At 41.2% G+C, this 23,744-nt stretch overlaps 1 protein-coding gene across 1 annotated transcript; it reads right to left on the reverse strand.

Moving 5' to 3' along the window:
• Nucleotides 1-378: 378 nt before the first annotated feature.
• On the reverse strand, nucleotides 379-12,343 carry LOC139472677 (uncharacterized). Its single transcript, XM_071255138.1, has 8 exons — nucleotides 12,133-12,343; nucleotides 5,721-5,834; nucleotides 4,793-5,029; nucleotides 3,230-3,407; nucleotides 2,448-2,566; nucleotides 1,438-1,600; nucleotides 752-859; nucleotides 379-388 (listed from the first exon to the last, which is right to left on the reverse strand). The coding sequence occupies exons 1-8, from the start codon at nucleotides 12,341-12,343 to the stop codon at nucleotides 379-381; spliced, it is 1,140 nt and encodes a 379-aa protein (XP_071111239.1).
• Nucleotides 12,344-23,744: the final 11,401 nt, after the last annotated feature.

The raw sequence follows: 23,744 nt of genomic DNA on the forward strand, positions 1-23,744 counted from the left end.
CACTAGACCACAGAAGTATATGTTAATATAATTTCTCACTTGAAAATAATGTCTTTTTAAGTATACTTGGTACATATGGTAGGTATCCTTTAGATTTGTAGCTGTTTATAGAGATCAGAAGTTTCTAAATAAGATATATTTTTGACAATATCTTGATGATCAAATATCGCTGGAACCTTGCAATACTTAGTGCAAATGATCACTCACGCACAATTATTATACAATTAATATGCCACTTTCATAAAATCATGAAAACAGCTTCTCCATCTCCCACAGTGAACACAACACAATGCATTTACACTGAAGGGAAGAACTGTCATGGCTGAGGGGTTCTCTACAAGAATCAACAAGGAAATACTTACCATCTTGGAATCCCGTTTATGCACAGCTGCAACAAGACAATATACATCAGAATTACAATTTAACATTTAACGGATGAGGCGGTATCTAAACGTTATCTCCTCTAAACATATCTGACACATCTTGGTGAATAAAATGAATTATTCTGTTTTGAATGATAACCCTTATTCGAAAATTCTTTAGTGGATATATCAGAAGAATATTAGGATTGAACAATTTTCAGTCACAACTCAATCATATCAAATCAAACCTTCAAACTGTTTTGAAGAGCAATATAAGTAACAAGAAACAATATAAAGTCTATTACTGTATGTTCTATTAGTGGTTAATTACTTGGTCGTTGTTCTTGCTGGATGTGTAACAGTAACTAATACATTGTAACAATTCATACCACAATGTTGGATCACAAGCAATAGACGGGCATGGAGAGGGAGTCGACGTGGTGTATGTCAATGAACCAACGAATTCAAGTGATGTAGAATTGTAGATCTCGATATCCCTGAAAGAAGAAACCTCCATTTAGTCCAGCAGTTAAGTATAGCATGTCGAGGCCCCTCACACCCTTTAACTAAAAGTATATCATGAACAGGTCACCCACACACTTTAACTACAAGTATATCACGTGGTGGTCCCTCACCCCCTTTCACTACAAGCATATCACGTGGTGATCCCTCACCCCCTTTAACTACAAGTATATCACGTGGTGGTCCCTAAAGTATACCATGTCGATGCAAGGCCACATGTTCAGACTGTAAACACAATTCAGTTCTATTACAATAAACCCACTATGAACTCATCTTCAGGTATTTTTCACTTATTTTAGGAAAGACACAAACTCTCACCTTAGACCTCACTCTTACCTGGCCATCAAGCAGCTTGATATGAGAAGGGGTCGGCACAAGGGGCAAAGACATAAAATTCCGCACAAGAGAGACATTTGTTCAACGCTACAGTTGAATTACCAACAAAAGCAAATCTTATGAATAATAAAGATGCCAATTATGTATTTGTTCTTGTTTTGAAGTAAGAAAGTTTAGTGTGTATATATTCAAAACGCATAAAATCTTTTTTACTCACGCATCGTTTTTGTTTGCGATGTAGATCAGGTCATCATCACAGGGGCTGACTTTAACTGAACCACAGCAATCACCAGCGGTAGGCTCTTTCAGCTGTCTGTATGTTTTGTCAGCAGGATCATATATCAACACGGCACCGGATATTTCACAGAACACAATTCTTCCTGTATCAGAAAGTGAGTGAGTGAAATGGGTTTAACACCGCTTTAAACAATATTCCAGACATATCACGACGTGTCGACTTGACGTTAGGAGAAAACCCAAAGTTATGCAGGTCTTAGACGTTTATCACTTTGGAAAAACCCACGAGCACGGGTATGGTGCTGACAAGCATCATCAATTGAAACATAATCGGGGTGAACCGGGATTCAAACCCAAGATCATTGGTTTCTGGCATGCCCAAAGGACGCAACTCTGAACAGCAAATAGTGTCACCTTAGACGACTGGGCCACCCGGGCACCCAGGTGTGAGAAGAGGCATTGCCATGAAATAGTAGAACTCAAGCAGTCAGCATTCCTCGCCGATTTGTATCAGAGAAATGTAGATTAAATGTATGATCTCTTAGGTAATGATTCACATCAAAACACTTTTCTACAGCAGGGCAAGGCTCATCACTAGCCACCGTCCAATCGATACCCAACTGCCACAGAGTATGGACAATTCCTGGGTTGAGACCAAATAGTGACAGAAACACTCGCAGCCTGTTGAAGGAGTGTAACATCCGGCCCGGAGGTCAATTTTGTGACCATGTGTGGGTCACCAGGGTCAAGTTTGAGCAGTTATATGCTGGTTACACCACCCTCCTTGTCGGGTGTGTCTCTCTGTCTTCTGTGACCATGCATTGTTTACATCCCCGCGTAATTCACAGACCTATGTAAAATTGCATATCTCTCTGAATTTACGAAGATGTTGTCCAGACGAAATGGTCTCCATGTGGACATACGCAACGGAAAAAAATATATTCACATGCCAACCCAGAATTATAATTTGATTAATTGTATTGCACCTACCATCTTCGAGAACCACGAACTCCAGAGGAGGCAGTGAATACTTCAAGACTTGCTCCCAGGCGCCTGTGCCATCGAGTGGTCTTCTGATGATCTTCTGACCGTCACTCATGTACAGGTAGCTGCAGCAATATTGTATCAGCTATTGTTCAGTTGTTAACCTGGCCCATTCTCTACCACTCGCATTACTTAAGGGTGTTACATATTAAATACGCAATAAGAACACAGAGCCATAAACTATTCTCACAACATAAATGTAAACATAAAAAAACCCGACAACTCCCTGTCAGCTCATCCTTACGTCATCGATCCCATTTGCGTGAATCGTTGCTCATGATATCAATCACTGGATTGTCTGGTACAGACTCGATTTATGACAGACCGCCGTCATATAGCTGGAATATTACTGAGTGCAACAAACAAACAAACCTCCAATCTGTCTTCTTTTAATGACCTGTGCAATGTGATATCATGATCCTGGCGACAATGCCTGTCGTTAGTGGCGACTAACGGGATCTGGCTTTCAGGCTCGCTGACGTGGTTGATGCATATCATCGTATCCCAATTGCATGGATCGATGCTCATGATGTCAATCACTGGATTGTCTGGTCCAGACTCGATTATTTCCAGACCGACTTCATACAGCTGGAATATTGCTGAGTGCGGCGTTAAACAACAAACAAGCAAACAAACAAACAAACAAACAAAGATAGATATGACACCAAACCAAACCAATCATGCACAACACGTCCTTGTAAGTCCTAGAAGTAAGTCTGTGTACATACTCGCCACAAATGTAAATGTTGCCAGTATCGGCATCATATGAGAAGACAATTCCGAAGTCAGTGCTTCCTCTGTTCAAGGTATAGATGCCATTCTGACCACCAGTCATGATAAGGGCTAGATAAAGGACGCCTCCGTTGGCAGGATTGAAGGCAACGCCAGTAATTCTTATGGCTGCCCCTGACAACAAATCAATGACAAACTAAGATTTGGGCTGATAAAGAATAAAAGTGTCAATAAAGGTGTCAAACAATGGAACGTTTGCTTTTATAGAAGGGGGCACAGGTGGCCCAGTCGTCTAAGGCACCGCGATTCGCTGTGCAGAGTTGCGTCCCTTGGGCACGCCAGCAACCTATGATTGTAGGTTCGAATCCGATAAACATCTGAGACCTGCATCACTTCGGGCTTTCCTCCCAAATTAAGCTGACACACCGTGATATAACTGGAATACTGTTAAAAGCGGCGTTAAATCCTACTCACCCACCCACTCGCTCACTCACTCACTTGTATAGATCACATGTAAAAGTGTAATAGGGTAGTTGTAAGAATATGGCAGGATTATAGCAGTATCTTTCCAATTACCTATCAGAAACAGATGTGTATAATGTAATACGATATTACAGTTATTTAATCTCCTAAAGGGGTAGTTGTATACAACTTGTTATATGCAATTAGTTGCACGAACTGAAATTGTATACAAGTCGGCATTCACACGGCGGTGAGTTGCATACAACACGGGTCTCGCGAGATATCTGACAAAAAGCTTGTGATTAACTACATTATCGCTAGAATCCTGGTTGCCGAGTTAATGTTCAGACACATAGTTTCTAAAAATCAACGCTGTGCGGCACTGGACCAACCTCTGACTTTGCAATTTAACGGACTTGTATATTATTGAATTTTTACCCCCATGATGGACAATTAAAGACTGGTTTGAAAAGCAAAAAGTGTTAATTGTTGTCCAAGTTTCTGTTTGGCTAACGAAAAAGCCTCTAAAATATGTAGCCTTATTAGATCGTACATAGAAAAAGTAAAGTTTATTTGACAGCTTTATGTAAACTGTGAGCGAACAAAATACTGTCATATATCCGAACAACATCATGACACATATATTAGAATTGTATGATTATGTATAACGTGACACATTCGTCATAAAAACGTACTTGTTTTATGTGGTGAGAACAAATTTTACGCTATGACGTCAAAACACGAGGGCGATGTCTACATGCACAAAGACAAAAAGGGGCATAACTCTGCAATTCTTAACCTTAGTCATTGTAACTCAGCATCCGTCATCTTCGTGGTGAGCATCTGCTGTAGCACAGGACAATACATTCTAGTATGTTTTTGTTTATGTGTATCTACAAAGTTCCCACAAAGCCATCGATTCTAAAATCACATCGGTTCCTTTTCTGGGACATTGAATGATTGTCATCCCTAACTCTCCACTCGCAACATTAGTGATCTTGAACAAGAGTGGGTTGCATGTCCAAACAGGGGTATTTTCTCAACATACAAATTGATAAGTTATTTTGAACAAAAAAACATAATGCTCACAAACGTACCAAACCCTGCTGCTATGTTTGTATCCACCCCGGATGGCATGGCTTTACATACGACTGCATAAACAACAGCGTTTTCGTAGTAAGATAATGCATAGTCGGACATCTCGTTTGGGGGGCCAGACAATGTCCATCCGTCTACATTATTAGTTGTAGTGATGCCATTTTGGATGAAGCCGTTAGGATCCACGACGACAACATCAGTTCCATTACACGACGCCACAAACACTGCACCGGTACCTTTAAGTATACAGCAGCAACTTAAACTCAACAAGACATGGTTTTTTTTGCGCTGGCATACCATTTTGAAACTTGATTTAGGTAACGACTGTAAGGCCATACCCGAGTCAACCACATTATCTCATGAGTTGATATTTATTTGCTGATATGTCTACATGCATCTTGACTATGTAACACAGATTCCGGGTATCCTGGTATCTTTTCTAGTCGTGTGAGGCAATCAGCTCAAACACAACGCACAACGTCCAGAAAGGATACCCCAAAACATTACATGTTAAAGATTGCATATTTCTATATTCTTTCTGATGTCATGAATGTTACGCCATGAACATGAACTTGAATGGCAATGGGCATGTGATGGAAAGTTTAACTATCCAAAGTTAAAACACGTGTCCTCCTTTTACTTAAACCTGCGCAAGTTCTCTGCACTAGAACCGTCACTTTGTAAAACTGCCTGCTTTGTAATAACAGTAATCAGTTATTGTTGACTTAGTTTAGATGAATAATAACACATTTCTCAAGTAGCGTTGTAATGGCCTGATTGAAACCCACTGAATCTGTCACCTTATCTTAGATGTTTGTAGAGCAAGGTTCAAGTCACATCAGCAGTAAGTCAGTGAATTTATCGTTTCTGGATATATAATGATATTGCAATAAAGAAAATACTTGTTCTTGATTGTAAAAGACCTACGATCCGGACAGTCTTGTGTAGCGTCGGCCTTGACAGTCTGTACTTCAGCGGAGAAGTTTTGGAGGGCAGTCAAGAAGGCGTTGACTCTTGTTTGGTAACACTCAGGGGGTTCACCTGCAAGACAATAGATTATTTGGAAATAATACTTGATTCTCTGACATAATTTACAGACGCTTCTCTGTGTGCGATAGCATGTGAAATGTATTTCGTTGACAAACACCTGAGAATATTTCAACTCAGAACAGTTGTATTGCACGTGTTGCCGGAATAGTGATTGAACACACTTGTAACCATCATGCTACCACTGTAAGCTACACAATCAAAATAGCCAAATAGATAAATAGTGAGTGAGTGAATATGGTTTTACGCCGCTTTTAGCAATATTCCAGCAATATCACGACGGGGGACACCAGAAATGGGCTTCACACATTGTACCCATGTCAGGAATCGAACCGAGCGAACGCTTTAACCACTAGGCTACCCGACCGCCCCTAAATAGATAAATAAACTCGGCCAATAAAAACTATATATTCTAGGTCCACTGGAGAATATTTGTGAATTCCTCTTTAAGTGAAGAGATAAGATTAAGGACATTATCTTATCGCTTTTAATGTATATCAGATATATCAGAAAGAATTTTGCATTAAATTCTTTTGCCATAATGTATTTAGTTGTTGACAATGTCTTTGCTTAATTCGAAGGTCACCCGAACAATTATTTTCTTAATTCTGGTAGATTTTTTTAATTTCTGTATTTTTTAAAATATAAAATCATGAACGAAAGCCACTCATTAATCTCCTGAATATATGCGCTACATCAAAGATGCTTCAGAAAAAGACCAATGTCGTCGTTACATGATGACTGTTGAGATTCCGATCATATCATTACCATATGTTATTCTGACTCTCCATTCTGTCGCCTGTTACAACAAACATGCAGATTTGTTGTTAGTGACTATTCCAACCTTGATTCACCCTTAGATACTAGAATTAAGAGTTATCTTTCTATAGATAACACAATTTTAAAGTAAACAACACTTCAATTACATTCCTTTACTTCACTGTGGTGCAGAAACACAGGACTAATTATTGGGAGGTCATCAGGTCGAGTGAAAAGAACCCCACACAGCACTTACATTTGCCCGCCATTCAGGTCCACGATAACAGCATCATGTGGACAACACATGTATAACAAACTTTTAGTAGGATTGACCTGTGAATATTCTTGAGAAAATCCGTTTTTCAAACTTTCAGTTCCAGAATAGACTGCAGCCAACGTAAAACAACAGCGAGGGTTGTGTATTTATGCTCACCGTGAGATAGGACGTCGTGCTAGGCGTCTCTATAGTATCCAAAGCAACATTTCATATGTTACAGGAGAGACTATATGCAACAGAATCGAAAAGTGGTGGATCAAGCAACCTCCATACTACAGCCTTCGTATCCAACCATGCATTTGGGAATTACTCGATTCTGATTTGTCAGTCAGAGGCTATTAAATCACAATAAACCCCCTCTGATTAAAACAGCTGGTTTGACGACCGCATCACCGCGGAAGCTAATATTCATAGAATACATCATTTTTTATCATTGTCGGTAGGCATATTTAAATAATTATACCTACAATTGTAGGTTACATAATGAAAAGTTACGGTTACTGCAAAATTCAAAGGATGTGTAATGCATTAAGTATTATTCTTTCAATCTTTTCCCTTGACCTTTCTCAGACCTTTCACTCGCCTCTCTTCCCTCCGATTTTACTGTCCCAAGCAAAAGGTCCACTCGTGTCACATCTTACACACATACTTGTGGCAAGGCAAATGTTCGTGGCCCACGGTATCCAACAACCACACATATTCCCCACTATGAACTATGCCATCTGTCAACACGACACTTCAAGGCCAAGATGGTCATGTGAACATGGCGTCTGACCTAGGATCAGATCCATACAATGGTACTCTCCTGACGACCTCGCTTCACTGTGCGATCTCTGATGATGAAATGGCCTGCAAGGCTATCTTTGCGAGGGTAAAGGGGCTTCAATGAAAACCATTTCAAAATCAAATCAAAATGTTATATAACTGGATTAAGAAGAGACAGCTGGACTGCAATCACCTGCATCTTGTCACTGCAATACTATTGGAAGATACGACTAGAAGGAAGATACGACTAAATTGGATGGAATGGTCAGGCTCGTTTATTTGGTAGATTGTGTGATTTGGTTGATTGGATATTGTATTCCGATGCTCACAATATCGGCTTCTGGCGTGTCTAGGACAGGCTTGATTTGCCGATAGTAAGGTTCACAAAATGGAAACTTATTGATTTGTATAGAGTCTACTCATCTCGGGCCAAAAGAAGCCAGTTCGAATCAGGTGAGTTGATCTCAAACCAGAACAGATGCTGGTGTAATATATGCAGTAAAAGAATGATCCCTGGAAGTGACGGCAATGTATTCAGCTATGGGTGCAACGACACGAGTTGGGGCCTTGTGTGATGGATCTATGGCGAGTTGGTCACAGACAGGAACTGATGCTCACGTTGCATTCTAGTAAAAACGGCGACCCATAGAAGAGATTTGAAAGTAGTGTATTCATCTCGGCACCAAGAAACCAGTTGGAATGTTGGCTGCAGGCTAAAAGGCGAATTTGCCTTAAAGAAGAACAGATGCTCACGTTACGTGAGAGGAAGAATGGCAACCGCTAGAACAGTTGTGGAGGTAGTGTGTATATCTCTGAACCATTGACACCATTTATAGTCTTTGCTGATGGTTCAAAGGCAATTTGGCCTCAAACAAGAAAGTTTTGCATACAGAGTGACAGAACGACTTGTAGAACAGCCGTGATGGTAGTGTATTTCACTTGGGTCTTGGGTGGTGCATCAAGGGTGGTGCCTCAAAGGTGGTGCATCAAGGATGGTGCATCAAGGGTGGTGCCTCAAGGGCGGTGCATCAAGGGTGGTCTATCAAGGGTGGTGCATCAAGGGTGGTGCCTCAAGGGCGGTGCGTCAAGGGTAGTGCCTCAAGGGCGGTGCGTCAAGGGTGGTGCTTCAATGGTGGTGCCTCAAGGGTGGTGCCTCAAGGGTGGTGCTTCCATGGTGGTGCTTCAATGGTGGTGCTTCAATGGTGGTGCTTCAATGGGGGTACCTCAAGGGCGGTGCCTCAAGGGCGGTGCTTCAAGGGTGGTGCATCAAAGGTGGTGCATCAATGGTGGTGCCTCAAAGATGGTGCATCAATGGTGGTGCATCAAGGATGGTGCTTCATTGGTGCTGCTTCAAAGGTGGCGCCTCAAGGGCGGTGCCTCAATGGCGGTGCTTCAAGGGTGATGAAACAAGGGTGGTGCTTCCATGGTGGTGCTTCAATGGTGGTGCTTCAATGGTGGTGCTTCAATGGGGGTACCTCAAGGGCGGTGCCTCAAGGGCGGTGCTTCAAGGGTGGTGCATCAAAGGTGGTGCATCAATGGTGGTGCCTCAAAGATGGTGCATCAATGGTGGTGCATCAAGGATGGTGCTTCATTGGTGCTGCTTCAAAGGTGGCGCCTCAAGGGCGATGCTTCAATGGCGGTGCTTCAAGGGTGGTGGATCAAGGGTGGTGCTTCGAGGGTGGTGCTTCAATGGTGGTGCTTCAATGTTGGTGTCTAAAAGGTGGTGCCTCAAGGGCGGTGCATCAAAGGTGGTGCATCAATGGTGGTGCCTCAAAGATGGTGCATCAATGGTGGTGCATCAAGGATGGTGCTTCATTGGTGCTGCTTCAAAGGTGGCGCTTCAAGGGCGGTGCCCCAATGGTGGTGCTTCAAGGGCGGTGCATCAAGGTTGGTGCTTCAATGGTGGTGCCTCAAAGGTGGGGCTTGAATGGTGGTGCATCAAGGATGGTGCCTCAAGGGTGGTGCATCAAGGATTGTTCTTCAATGGTGGTGCATCAAGGGTGGTGCTTCAATGTTGGTGCCTCAAAGGTGGTGCCTCAAGGGCGGTGCTTCAAGGGTGGTGCTTCAATGGTAGTGCATCAAGGATGGTACCTCAAGGGCGGTGCATCAAGAGTGGTGCTTCAATGGTGGTGCATCAAAGGTGGTGCATCAAGGGTGGTGCCTCAAGGGTGTTGCTTCAATGGTTGTCCATCAATGGCGGTGCATTAAGGGTGGTGCCTCAAGGGTGTTGACCGAACATTTCTGACAGATTTTCTTTGAGAAAAAACAGTGAATACATTTGCTGTGTTGATTTTGACACCCCGGGCCAAGTCAGACCCAACCTTGTTTCCTTTTAATACCGCGATCTGAGACACTATAAAGTGGTACATAGGTAGATATTTAACTAGTTTGTAGATGTGAATACATTTGATGATACATCTGTGAGGTTTAAGTTGATTTTGACAGCTTGGGCTAAGTCGGACCGAACACTTCTGATAGGGACTATGTTGAGAATGTAGACGGAAAGGGGCTTCAGTTTGAGCACCGTGGTTTCTTTAAATACCGCAATATAAGACACTAAAGTGGTATATGGGTAGATATAATACCAGTCTTAAGATGTGAAGAATGTTTAGTAACTTTAGAAGAGCTAGGACAGTTATTAACACGTGTCGTGTCAGCCCTATGACATTCGCGAACATCCACTTCCAGTAAACATCCTGTGTTGTTTTGACATGAACTAGTAAAAGTTAATTAGGGATGCCCAACACGTTGATTAATGAGTGAGTGAGTATGGTTTTACGCCGCTTTTAGCAATATTCCAGCAATATCACAGCGGGGGACACCAGAAATGGGCTTCACACATCGTACCCATGTCTGGAATCGAACCCGGGTCTTCGGCGTGACGATCGAACGCTTTAACCACTTGGCAACCCGTGGTAATTAATGAAAAAAGAGTAGACAAAACACTGTCATTTCTCATCAAAGACAACACACAGTCAAGACACTGACTTTTCTACGAGGACTCACGGTATGTAATCATAATTGTCAGTTTATTGCATTGTTAAAGATGCATTTTGATTCAAACTCAATTAAATGAGCAAAACTATACGTTTGTGGACATTTGAGATCTGCCTAGATATGAACGTTTCGTTTTAATATTCTGCAAAACATTTTTTGTATTACCCGCTGGCCCGCCCGGCCCAATTTTTCTTGGCAAGAAGCAAGATGACAACCCCGATCTAAGATGCGGTTCAACATTAACCTGTAGATTTACTGGGAATGATAGAGCTTGCTGGTACAGTATGATTACCAGTGAAACTGGGTATGACTGAACAGCCTTTTTTTTGAGGCTGCAGACTAGCCGGGTACTTTGACACGAGGAATCTGCATGGTTTGACCTGTCAATTATAAGCTTTCACGGATTCAAAGCCAGAGTTTGAAAGCAATGAGACATTTGTGGCCCAGAAATAGTAGTTTGTGTATGATGTTCTTAATTGTGCATGTTCTGTAATGAATTTCATCACGTTTGATAAGCTGTGACGTCAGTGATGTCGGGACATTGTTTTCATGGCCTGTCGAATGGAGGGTTGTTTTCTGATGGATTTTCAAAAACGGTCCTGCCAAATCCTAACGGTGGACATAGCAATGAATATCAAACACAAAAAGGTTTGTAAACAACATGTTGTCACAAATAAAGTTTCTTCAAACACATTTTTATTATGTTATATTTTACTTTCATTGTCGGTTGTTTCAATGATAATCGAAATTACCTATTCCAGTCTGTTCGCTTCAACATTTCCCTGACAGTTTCATAAACATTTCATTTGTATACAAAAGATATGCCTTCATAGATTCTTGTAATCTCATCACCAAAGCAGTCAGGATTACGGCCTAGAACAATATTTCGTCACCAAAGACATCTGTTATCTACCGTATTTCTTCAATTGGACGCTAGGCCGTGTATTAATTTCGCGAGGGCCATTGACTTGACATGTATTGGAGACCTGGCTTGTATTAGAGATCAAGCGTGTAACAGAGGAAATATCAATTCCTTTCACAGTGGTTGGCAGCTATTTTTTTTATGAATTGATATGTAGGCTATCGATGTATTCTTGCGCACGTTTTTTGTGTGAAATGTCTTAGTGTATTTAAAAGGGGTATCCGTAGCAAAAAAAAACAATCTCTTTTTAACCAGTCAGAATCGAGCATTCTTCAATGTCATGGTAGAATTTCATTTCGATCAAACTTTGGGTCACATCTTCCATGTTGAAATTTGTCGCTGAGATAGGATAGACTTCACTGTAAGTATCTGCCGTTTCATTGTTATACCTACCACTGAACCCCTAACCCAACCCCCCCCCCCCCCCCCCCCCCCCTCCCCCAAACACACACACAACCCCCTCCCACCGCAAATCATCCGCTTCCCACCACAACTCCACACCACCCCTCCGGCTGACAGAAAGCGTTTAATGATCTTCATACAACTAAAGAAAATATCGTAATGCTACTTACTCAGGCATGGACACTGTTCAACGATGATGTCAAGGGCACTATTAATGCCGTTGGAAATGTTGGCCAGTCTGTCATAGAGGACTTGGAGCTTCTGGTTTACACGACCTGGTACTGGGCAATTTGATGAATTTCCAGTGAGCGTTCCGGCTGATGCTTGTTGGGCGAGGAAGGCCAGGAGGAGGCACGGGAAGTAGTTGGAGGAGAACATCATTGTGATTCTTCAAACAGCTACTGACAATTATCAAACACAGACCTCATTTATGCTGTTTGGAACTGCCCACGTGAAGTCACATGATTGTACAGACGCCCGTGGTTTGGTCCATATGGTGTCAATTGATTTAGTGAAAGAGAAGTTGCTCATATATTCCTAGTTTTAAGTAACAGCTCGTAATTTTGTGTCAATGAAAAAAATCAGCCTCCATCTGTTTGAAACAAAAGTATGTCAGCCCCAATAAAAAGTATTGACGCAATACGGCCATCTTATCAATACAGAGAGACATGGCCCTTAGAGATTGTATGCCTGTAACCCTTATTTATTTATAATCATTTCAAATCTTCCAATTTAAAAGGTCATAACAGGTGTTGACTGTGATGGCAAATGGCCATTGAGCATCATATACCCTCATAACTGACGAGCAACAAAACATTACCAATCAACATAGTTTTCTTCCTAAAACAGAACAGGAAGATACTTGAATTCCAAGTTACGCCATGAGAATGAAGTTGGCCTAAAATGTACCCTTTTGCAGATTAAGATGTATCAGTTGTGAGGATGGAGGGTTTGTTTTGGTCTGGATATGCAAAGCTGTGGGTTGTTGTAAGGGCTTGCTTTACCTTTTCGAATGTCTGTTGGCATATGTCGCATCATTTTTCAAAAGGGTTTATAGAGGGGAGGCAATATAAGAAAGATTTGCTGCACATTTGTGATAAAACGAGGCCAAATCTAAGAAATGACACATGTTGTTGACAGTTTTAAATGGTGGGAATCTATATTTGAAGGAACGAAATGGATGCCATCTTTTTCTGAAGATAGACTCCAGACATGTCCTAGGGGCATTTTTGATGCCGAAAGGGGGCGATTCCATCCAAAAACACCATCGGGTGTAATTGAGGCCGACTAGTGTTTTGCATCTGGATGGAATGGTTTTTGCCAAAAGCCTCTAGCACAATCAAGCACACTAAAGTATTGGCAGAGGTAGTAAAGGGAAAAATATAGGTTTGGTAACTGCATTGAAGGGTTTTTAATGTACGGCAAAGCAGTAAGACCTATCACGTTTTTTAACCATAACAATGGGAGAGTGCCATTCAATAGAACTGGACTGAGTGATATTGGCTTCAAACATTTCTTGCATCTGTCTTCTTCATTCGAAAGACGCATTGCCTATAGAGGGGAGGCAATGCCAGAAAAATTTGCTGCACATTTGTGATATTACGAGGCCAAATCTAAGAAATGAAACATGTCGTTGACAGTTTTAGATGGTGGGATCTCTGTGAATAAATCTATATTTGAAGGAACGGCATGGATGCCATCTTTTTCTGAAGATATGCCCTAAGTAGTAAATTTACATTTACTCTGTTTTAGAGTGAGTTCTACTTCTTTGATCTTATGGAATACTGCCTTGAGGTGATTCAAGTGTTCCCAAAACGTTTAAGAAAAGATTATGTCATCTACATTACCTCTGAAATGCCATAGATTCCAGAAATGTCATACGGGCATTTTTGATGCCGAAAGGGGGCGATTCCATCCAAAAACACCATCGGGTGTAATTGAGGCCGACTAGTGTTTTGCATCTGGATGGAATGGTTTTTGCCAAAAGCCTCTAGCACAATCAAGCACACTAAAGTATTGGCAGAGGTAGTAAAGGGAAAAATATAGGTTTGGTAACTGCATTGAAGGGTTTTTAATGTACGGCAAAGCAGTAAGACCTATCACGTTTTTTAACCATAACAATGGGAGAGTGCCATTCAATAGAACTGGACTGAGTGATATTGGCTTCAAACATTTCTTGCATCTGTCTTCTTCATTCGAAAGACGCATTGCCTATAGAGGGGAGGCAATGCCAGAAAAATTTGCTGCACATTTGTGATATTACGAGGCCAAATCTAAGAAATGAAACATGTCGTTGACAGTTTTAGATGGTGGGATCTCTGTGAATAAATCTATATTTGAAGGAACGGCATGGATGCCATCTTTTTCTGAAGATATGCCCTAAGTAGTAAATTTACATTTACTCTGTTTTAGAGTGAGTTCTACTTCTTTGATCTTATGGAATACTGCCTTGAGGTGATTCAAGTGTTCCCAAAACGTTTAAGAAAAGATTATGTCATCTACATTACCTCTGAAATGCCATAGATTCCAGAAATGTCATACGGGCATTTTTGATGCCGAAAGGGGGCGATTCCATCCAAAAACACCATCGGGTGTAATTGAGGCCGACTTGTGTTTTGCATCTGGATGGAATGGTTTTTGCCAAAAGCCTCTAGCACAATCAAGCACACTACAATATTGGCAGAGGTGGTAGAGGGAAAAATATAGGTTTGGTAACTGCATTGAAGCATCTTTAATGTACGGCAAAGCAGTAAGACCTATCACGTTTTTTAACCATGACAATAGGAGATTGCCATTCAGAAGAACCGGACTTAGTGATATTGGCTTCAAACATTTCTTGCATCTGTCTGGAACATTCTTCTTTCCTGTGTTTTGCCTTTACAATGGGAGCCTAATGGGTCTGGTGTTACCTGTGCCTATTTTGTGGTGATGTAAGTGAGTGTGTCCTAATTCTGACAACTCTGAGGCAAATACTGATCTTTGTGCTTGGAGAAATGCATTTTACTGTGTACTTAGACTTTTAATATACTCAACAACAAAAGTTCCTGTGACACGAATATTTTAGTGTATTTTTCAAACAAGTAAAGTTTGGTTTTCAATATTGTAGTAAATGTATTGGATCAAGTCACAAGAACGCATTGGCTACAGGAAACAGGAAACCACCATCAAGAACGTCTGCAGTGAGGACAAGCTCTATTCATTGACGAGTCTCGTTTTCACCTCAGCCACAGTGATGGACGGATTCGAGTGTACCGACGTCGAGGTGAACGTTACGTCAATCATTGTGTCATGGAAGAAGATCGGTTCGGGGGCGGCAGTGTTATGGCATGGGGTGGGATTACAGCAAGACAGAGGACCCATTACATAGTGGTAGAGGGAAATCTCAATGGACAGCGCTTCCGCGACGAGATCATCGTCCCTGTTGTTCAACCGTTTTTGCGTTGTCATGGCCCAAGCATTATCTTTCAACATGACAATGCCCGGCCTCCTATTGCTCGACTTCTTCAGGATTCTCTTCAACAAAACAACGTGAATGTCATCCCCTGTCCGGCTTGCTCCCCTGATTTCCTACCAATCGAGCACATGTGGGATGAGATGGATCGGCGCCTTTGACGTCAACCACATGTTCCACAGACACTCCAGGAACTTCGAAACATGCTCCAGCAGATATGGACAGATATACCACAGGACTTTGTGCGACGCCTGGTCCATTCCATGAGACAAAGATGTGTTGCTTGCATCACAAGCAGAGGTGGACACACACGCTATTGATTTGTAATTTGGCATGTTCAACATTTTTTAATGAAATCGGGCATTTTCTGAAGTCAATATGGCAAATAAAACCATTTGAACACATACAGGAGTCTTTTATCTGTTGATGTCGACGATGAAGTATCGCCTGTCTCCCGTCCAAAACTTTCACTTCAAACTCAAGTTCCACTGATCTGGGTTATGTAGCACGTGCATTACTCATCAAATTGTTGTGATTGTGTTTAGGCGATTGATTCCCAACCATTTTGTAACACTATTTAGGAGTTAGATCCAACATGGAATCTTAGTAATTGAAAATTACATTTCTCCAGTAGATGTGAGTACAAACATGTCAAGTTGACAGGGTTTTGCTACACATGGTGTAAAAAATTGTCTTTTTTTTTTATTTATTTTATAAAATGCTTCATTATGCTCCCATTTCATTGTTCTGTTATTATTGAACAGTGAGAAAAGTTTAACCATCCTTCCATAGATGGAATTTGAATTGTGCCGCAAACAAATGTCAGCTCTCTTTTCAGCAGAAAAAAATATATCTCAGGCTCTAACAATAAAGAAAGAAAAAACATCACTCTGCCCCCTTTAGACTTTAATCTCAATTTAGGAAATATTAATACGTACATAGAAACACAATAGCTTTTATCACTGTTCTAGAATTGTTTTCAACGCATATAATTAAAACCACAAACCCATTTTCATAATCATAAAAGAAAATCTGTTGTATGATTCCAACTATATCATATGTGAAATGGAAGCTTCCACTTACTAGCAACATTCACACACTTCACAAAGATTTTGTCACTATGTACACTTTCAAATTCACTGTCTGGTCCAGACTCGATTATTTACAGACCACCATCATATAGCTCGAATACTGCTGAGTGTGGCATTAAACAACAAACCAACCAAGACATAAGGTGATCGTACCCTAACACACAACTGGCACCCGTCACAAACACATGCAAAGGCTTCACTGTCACTGATGCTACAAATTTGGTAATGTCATCCACATGTCTACCGAAAACTTTCTTATAGCCCCACTGAGGTCTTGAACAATGTAACCTTAATGAAGCAGCTTCTGAACAAGGGTGGAAAGTTGAAGTCATGCCTCCTGTCATTTAGTCATGGGGAGAGTGTTTTATCTCTCTGAATCTTTATTCACAGATCTAACCATGAAAAACACGAGGCGGTCTCACTGGTCTCCTTCAGGTGGGTAAATCAGTGGAAAGGAATTTGCTATATGATGGTTATTGTTATTAGATCATCGATATACCAGAAGCTTAAACTTCTTGGCAAATAACCTTGTTAAGACCGTTTGCCAATCCGAGCAGAAATTCCCATTCATATGCATCAAGGAACAGATCAGCAAGAATTGGCGCCCATGGGGAAGCCTTCTTCTATCTAAAATGTCCAGCCTCCAAATGTTTCATTGATGTTATCACTGAGGACGTCCAGCTTTTCACATATTATTATCTCAGATCTCAAACTTCAGATGGCATTTGTTTTCTTTTTGACAAACTGACCTGTACCTCTAAAAATAGATATGTAACTTTATCTGTGTTCAATAAGTTTTGTAACAAAAGCCCCGTTGATCAAGGAGTGAAGTTTTTTTTAAAGTTTATCATGTGGTATAGAGGTGTACAAAGTCACACGACTAATTCAACAACAGACATGCACTCGTGACCCAAGCAATCTGACATAAATTGTTGAGAGCTCACGGCTAACATACAGTCCAAACACGGCATATGAAATACCGTATTCGACGTAATAAGCGCCCAGGGCGCTCTCAAAGTGAGAAATAGGGGGCTCTTATTAGACATAATTTTGGTGAAAAAAAAAAACAGAGATGAAAGATAAATTTCATGGTAATGCTGACAGCCTGAAATGTTTATGTACGACAGATATATTTTTTCCAGAATTTTATTGCCCATAATTAAGGGTGTATATAGCATACGAGTGCGTATTACAAGTGAATAAATTTGTCTTGTGTACATTGATCAATCTGAAGGGGTGCTAATTGGGATTGTTCACCAGCCACTATATCAGCAAATGTCGCCGTGGGCGCTTATTACGTCGAATACGGTATAGGTCTTAGGTCCAAGCACGGCCTATGAAATATTTACAATGCCGGCTTGGCATGAACTTTATGCTGAGTGTGTGGCGTAGGGCTGTATTTCGTATATCATGCTTATGTGGAGTAGACGTGTTTATTATACATACTTCAGTGAGAAACCCTGAGTTTTCTGACGTTGAGAAAAGGGATATTTTCACTGCAGTGAACATAACACTTGATATTATCACTGCAGTGAACATTAACACTTGATATTATCACTGCAGTCAGCATAACACTTGATGTTATCACTGCAGTCAACATCAAATTGATATTTTAACTGCAGTGAACATAACACTTGATATTTTCACTGCAGTGAAAATAACACTGGGCTTTTCACTGCAGTGAACATAACACTTGATATTTCCACTGCAGTGAACATAACACTTGCTCAAAGTCCGTTTTCAAGCAGTCGATAGCGCAGACTGTGCTCACACCCGACATAGACCTAGACCATTCAAAATTAATTCTGTTGTGTAACACTCCATAACCCATAGGTGAGAGTTGTCGACTTTGCGTGGGTCCAAGTTGACTGAAGGAGAATTCCCAGAGATGCAGTTGTCTACTTCGTGTGGATGCAAGTTGACTCAAACAGAATACCCAGAGAGGTAGTTGTCGACTTTGTGTTGATGCAAGTTGACAGAAGAGGGTATATCTGGAGCTGCACTTGTCGACTTGGCGTGGGGCCAAGTTGACTCAATTAGAATTCCAAGAGATGCAGTTGTCGACTTTGTGCTGATCCAAGTTGACTCAAATAGAATACCCAGAGAGGCAGTTGTCGACTTTGTGCGGATCCAAGACTCAAATAGAATACCCAGAGATGCAGTTGTTGACTTCGTGTGGATGCAAGTTGACTCACATAGAATACGCAGAGATGCAGTTTTCGACTTCGTGTGGAAGCAAGTTGACTCAAATAGTATACCCAGAGAGGCACTTGTAGACTTTGTGTGGATGCAAGTTGACTCAAATAGTATACCCAGAGAGGCAGTTGTCGACTTCGTGTGGATCCAAGTTGACTCAAGTAGAATACCCAGAGAGGCAGTTGTCGACTTTGTGTTGATGCAAGTTGGCTCACATTGAATACCCAGAGATGCAGTTGTCGACTTCGTGTGGATGCAAGTTGTTTGAAGTGGAGTATCTGGAGCTGCAGTTGTCAACTTCATATGGATCCAAGTTAACTGAGGTGGAGTACCCAGAGTCGACTTCATGTTGCTCCAGACGTCCAGATTCAAGGTGTGGCTCCAGAGGTCCGGATTCAAGGTGTGGCTCCAGACGTCCAGATTCAAGGTCTTGTCTCGGCATACCAAAATGCAATCAGAGACCAAATACTTTTAGAGGTACATCCTTTTATACCAAAGAAATCAACAGATAATTTCGGTAGCAGTGACTACGTTTACGTTTTGGGTGAGAGAATATCTCGAAATCACTTTTCCTTCGTATATGTTCTCGAGAACTATGGTCTTCAAAGGGTGACTATTTTGTTCTAAAATGACAGCTGACGGTTCCACGAGTGAGATTCAATTCCCTTCTACTAATTGTAACACATGCTTAAGAAAAATTTCATCGTACATTGAATCGTACATTGTCAGTTAATCCATAAATATATTACAGAATATTTCCACAAACTTTAAACTACAATATCTAAAGATGTTTACGGCATCTGTAGATAACACGTTTGATAAAAAAGTGATGATATTAGAGTCGAAAGGCGCCACAGTCATTATTGGCTGTTAGAACCTGAAGTCGACTTTACCATTTGGTAAAGTAAACAACATCCCTACGAACTACGTCACCTATGAGTTTACTTTTTGGGGAGAGAATATCTTATCTGAGAAACTTTGTGTCAAAGTGACATTTGAGTGAACTGTTACTGTCCTTTGCAGTGAACTATGTGTCAAGGTGGCATTAGATTCCGATGTGAATTACAGTGACTTAATATCAGGACTATAATACTTCAGCAGGTTATCAGTTTTATTATGTGTCTAAAAAAACTCAGTTTAGTTTAATTTCACTTTCTACTTTAGCAATGTTTTCATTATGACAGTAACTTTACAAGGGCCAGTGTACATTGTTAAGTTACTTATACTTTATGAAGTCCCGTGGACTATGTTGTTTATCAAAGGTTATTATTTTGTTTCATAGTAACTTAAATATCTGTAATTGAAACACAGTAGTTTTAAACTAGCTGGTGTATAATATTATGATAGGCCAACAGATGTCAGCTCTTGTAATGTGATTAGTTGCAGGTAAGAGCAATCAAGTGCTCTCATGTAACATGCGACAGTCTTAATAAACGGCCGGTCAAGTGGCAGGCTCGTCTCTCTACTCCCGCATGTGTCGTTCCTCCCTGAGAACCCAACAATAGGTAGATACAATAGTAATCGATAGATGTAAACATATTTGAATATACATCTGTGGTTTTAAAGTTAATTTTGACAGCCCGGGCCAAGTCGGACCCAACACAAGCCAAACACTTCTGATAGAGACTATGTTGAGAATGTAGAGGGAAAAGGGCTTCAGTTTGAGCACCTTGTGTTGTTTACATACCGCGATCTGAGACACTATAAGGTGGTATTTAGGTGGATATAATACTAATCTATAGATGTGAATCCATTTGATGGTACATCTGTGAGGTTTAAGTTGATTTTGACAGCCCGGGCCAAGTCGGACAGAACACTTGTGAGAGTGTTGAGAGTATGTGGAGAAGAGGTCTACTTTAACCTACGTGTCTGCTTTAAATACGATGGACAGTGACATTATAAGGTGGTATATACTAAGATATAGTACTAGACTATGAATATAAACGCTATGCCGACAGATTCAAATTTGTATCAAGATAGTTAGCAGTATTTGATACGTTTCAAATCTTATTTCGTTTTAAGATTGCTCTTTTACATGTTACCTTGATCAGCGACGCTCACACACAGCTCCACTTTCTCTTTTTCAAGTGATTTACTCCGAATTACTACTTTATGGTGCACCTTCTTGGTTGGTGATTGTTCAGTAATGTCATGTGTGTATGTTTCATCAATAATATGTAGGTATGTTCGCCGATAGTGAAGTAATTAGCCAATAACACTTTGGCCCGTCTTGACCCGGCCCGGCCCGGCCCGGCCCGGTCCGACTTTTATTCAATGCCGCGAGGGTTGCTGCCTAGAAGTTAAAACGCATAAGATCAGACTGTTTTCATTGTTTCATCAGGATTCATTGTTACCAGATGGCTCTAGCTAGGCAAGAATACGACACACATTCAACTGGCGGGGTTAAGTTAGTGGGTGATTGACAGCTTGCGATCAATAGTTACAAGATGGCGATAACTCGGCTAGCAAACGACACACATTCAACTGGCGGGGTAAGGCGGGATTGCCTAAAAGTCGTACCGGGCCGGGCAAAGACTGGCTAGGGTTATTATTGACTAGTTACTCCATTATCGACGATCATACCTACATATTATTGATGCAACACAAACACATGACATTAATGAACAATCACAAACCGAAAACGTTTAGGATGATTAAGTGATTGCGAGTAAATCACATGAAAATCAGAAAGTTGTGTGTGTGAGTATGGCTAAGATACATGTAAAAGAGCAATCATTAAACGAAATAGGATTTGAAATGTCTCAACTACATCCAGCTGTCGTGATACAAAATTCCATCTGTCGGCATAGCGTTTACAGCAGTAGGATAATAGTATATCTAAGTAAATGCCACTTTAAAATGTCATTATTAAAGCAGACATGTTGGTTAAAGTGAAGTGTTTTCCACAAACTCTTAACAATCTCACAAGTGTTCCGTCCGACTTGGACTTGTGTCTTAGTTGTGTCACAACACGGTCGTCAAAGTGAAGCCCTTTTCCCTCTACATTCCCAACATAGTCACTATCAGAATTGTTTGGCTTATGTTGGGTCCGAATGGGCCCGGACTGTCAAAATCAACTTGAAAATCACAGATGTATCATCAAATGTGTTTACATATATAGATTTGTATTATATCTACCTATAATGTCACAGCACATTGCATATAAAGAAAGGGGGCACGGGTCGCCGAGTCGTCTAAGGCGCCGCGATTCGCTGTGCAGAGTTGCGTCCTTGGGCACGTCAAAGGCCAATGAGTGTGGGTTCGAATCCCGGTTTTCCCCGATTATGTTTCTAGGTTTGTCAGCACCATACCCGTGCTCGTGGGTTTCACCAAAGTGGTAAACGTCTGAGAACTGTATCACTTCGGGCTTTCCTCCCACATTAAGCTGATACGCCATGATATAACTGAAATACTGTTAAAAGCGGCGTTAAACCCAACGCACTCAAGCACGCATTTAAAACACTTTTGCTGTCTTTTCTGAGGAAAATCTGTCACAGGAGTTTGACCCGACTCGGTCAGTTTAAAATTAATTTAAACCTCAAATATGTATTAACAAATGTATACCACTTTATAGTGTCGGTATTTAAAGACAACATGGTGCTCAAAGTGAAGCCATTTTCCCTCTACATTATGATACAGATGTCCTCATGTGTGATGACTCACCTCTGTTTGGGATGTCATGCAGATGTCCTGGTACGAGATGACTCACCTCTCTCTGGGATGTCATAGAGATGTCCTAGTGTGAGATGACTCACCTCTCTCTGGGATGTCATACAGATGTCCTGGTACGAGATGGCTCACCTCTCTCTGGGATGTCATAGAGATGTCCTAGTGTGAGATGACTCACCTCTATCTGGGATCTCATACAGTCCTGGTGTGAGATGACTCAGCTCTCTCTGGGATGTGATAGAGATGTCCTAGTGTGATATGACTCACCTCTATCTGGGATCTCATACAAGTGTCCTGGTGTGAGATGACTCACCTCTATCTTGGATATCAAACAGATGTTCTGGTACGAGATGACTCACCTCTATCTGGGATGTCATACACGTGTCCTGGTGTGAGATGACTCACCTCTCTCTGGGATGTCATAAAAGCGGCGTTAAACCCAACGCACTCAAGCACGCATTTAAAACACTTTTGCTGTCTTTTCTGAGGAAAATCTGTCACAGGAGTTTGACCCGACTCGGTCAGTTTAAAATTAATTTAAACCTCACATATGTATTAACAAATGTATACCACTTTATAGTGTTGGTATTTAAAGACACATGGTGCTCAAAGTGAAGCCATTTTCCCTCTACATTATGATACAGATGTCCTCATGTGTGATGACTCACCTCTGTTTGGGATCTCATACAGATGTCCTGGTACGAGATGACTCACCTCTCTCTGGGATGTCATAGAGATGTCCTAGTGTGAGATGACTCACCTCTATCTGGGATCTCATACAGTCCTGGTGTGAGATGACTCAGCTCTCTCTGGGATGTGATAGAGATGTCCTAATGTGAGATGACTCACCTCTATCTGGGATCTAATACACGTGTCCTGGTGTGAGATTACTCACCTCGATCTAGGATCTCATACAGATGTCCTGGTCTGAGATGACTCACCTCTATCTAGGATCTCATAAATGTGTCTGGGTGTGAGATAACTCACCTCTATCTGGGATGTCAAACAGATGTCCTGGTACGAGATGACTCACCTCTATCTGGGATCTCATACATGTGTGCTGGTGTGAGATGACTCACCTCTACCTGGGATGTCAAACAGATTTCCTGGTACGAGATGACCTTATATATGTGTCCTGGCGTGAGATGACTCAGGTCTCTCTGGGATGTCAAACAGACGTCCTGGTCTGAGATGACTCACCTCTTCCTGGGATGTCAAACATATGTCCTAGTGTGAGATAACAGATGACCTTTTTTTGCCAAGAACATATTTTTTTAATGGAAGCTTTACTTTTAAAGCTGAAAAAATGTCATATGTTTTCCTATGAATGAATGAATTTTATTTCTGGTTTAACGACGGTTGAATACTGAGAACT

The sequence above is a fragment of the Haliotis cracherodii genome, unplaced genomic scaffold, assembly GCF_022045235.1.
Source record: "Haliotis cracherodii isolate W230 unplaced genomic scaffold, xgHalCrac1.p SCAF_25, whole genome shotgun sequence".
Lineage (NCBI taxonomy): Eukaryota > Metazoa > Mollusca > Gastropoda > Lepetellida > Haliotidae > Haliotis > Haliotis cracherodii.

What these genes read in the sequence shown, in the direction of transcription:
- LOC139472677 (XM_071255138.1), bottom strand. Translation starts at nt 12,343, where the DNA reads ATGATGTTCTCCTCCAACTACTTCCCGTGCCTCCTCCTGGCCTTCCTC. An exon ending in AAACATAGCAGCAGGGTTTG is followed by an intron (nt 3,408 to 4,792) that starts GTACGTTTGTGA and finishes ATTTGTTGTCAG; the next exon opens with GGGCAGCCATAAGAATTACT. An exon ending in AACATTTACATTTGTGGCGA is followed by an intron (nt 2,567 to 3,229) that starts GTATGTACACAG and finishes ATATTGCTGCAG; the next exon opens with CTACCTGTACATGAGTGACG.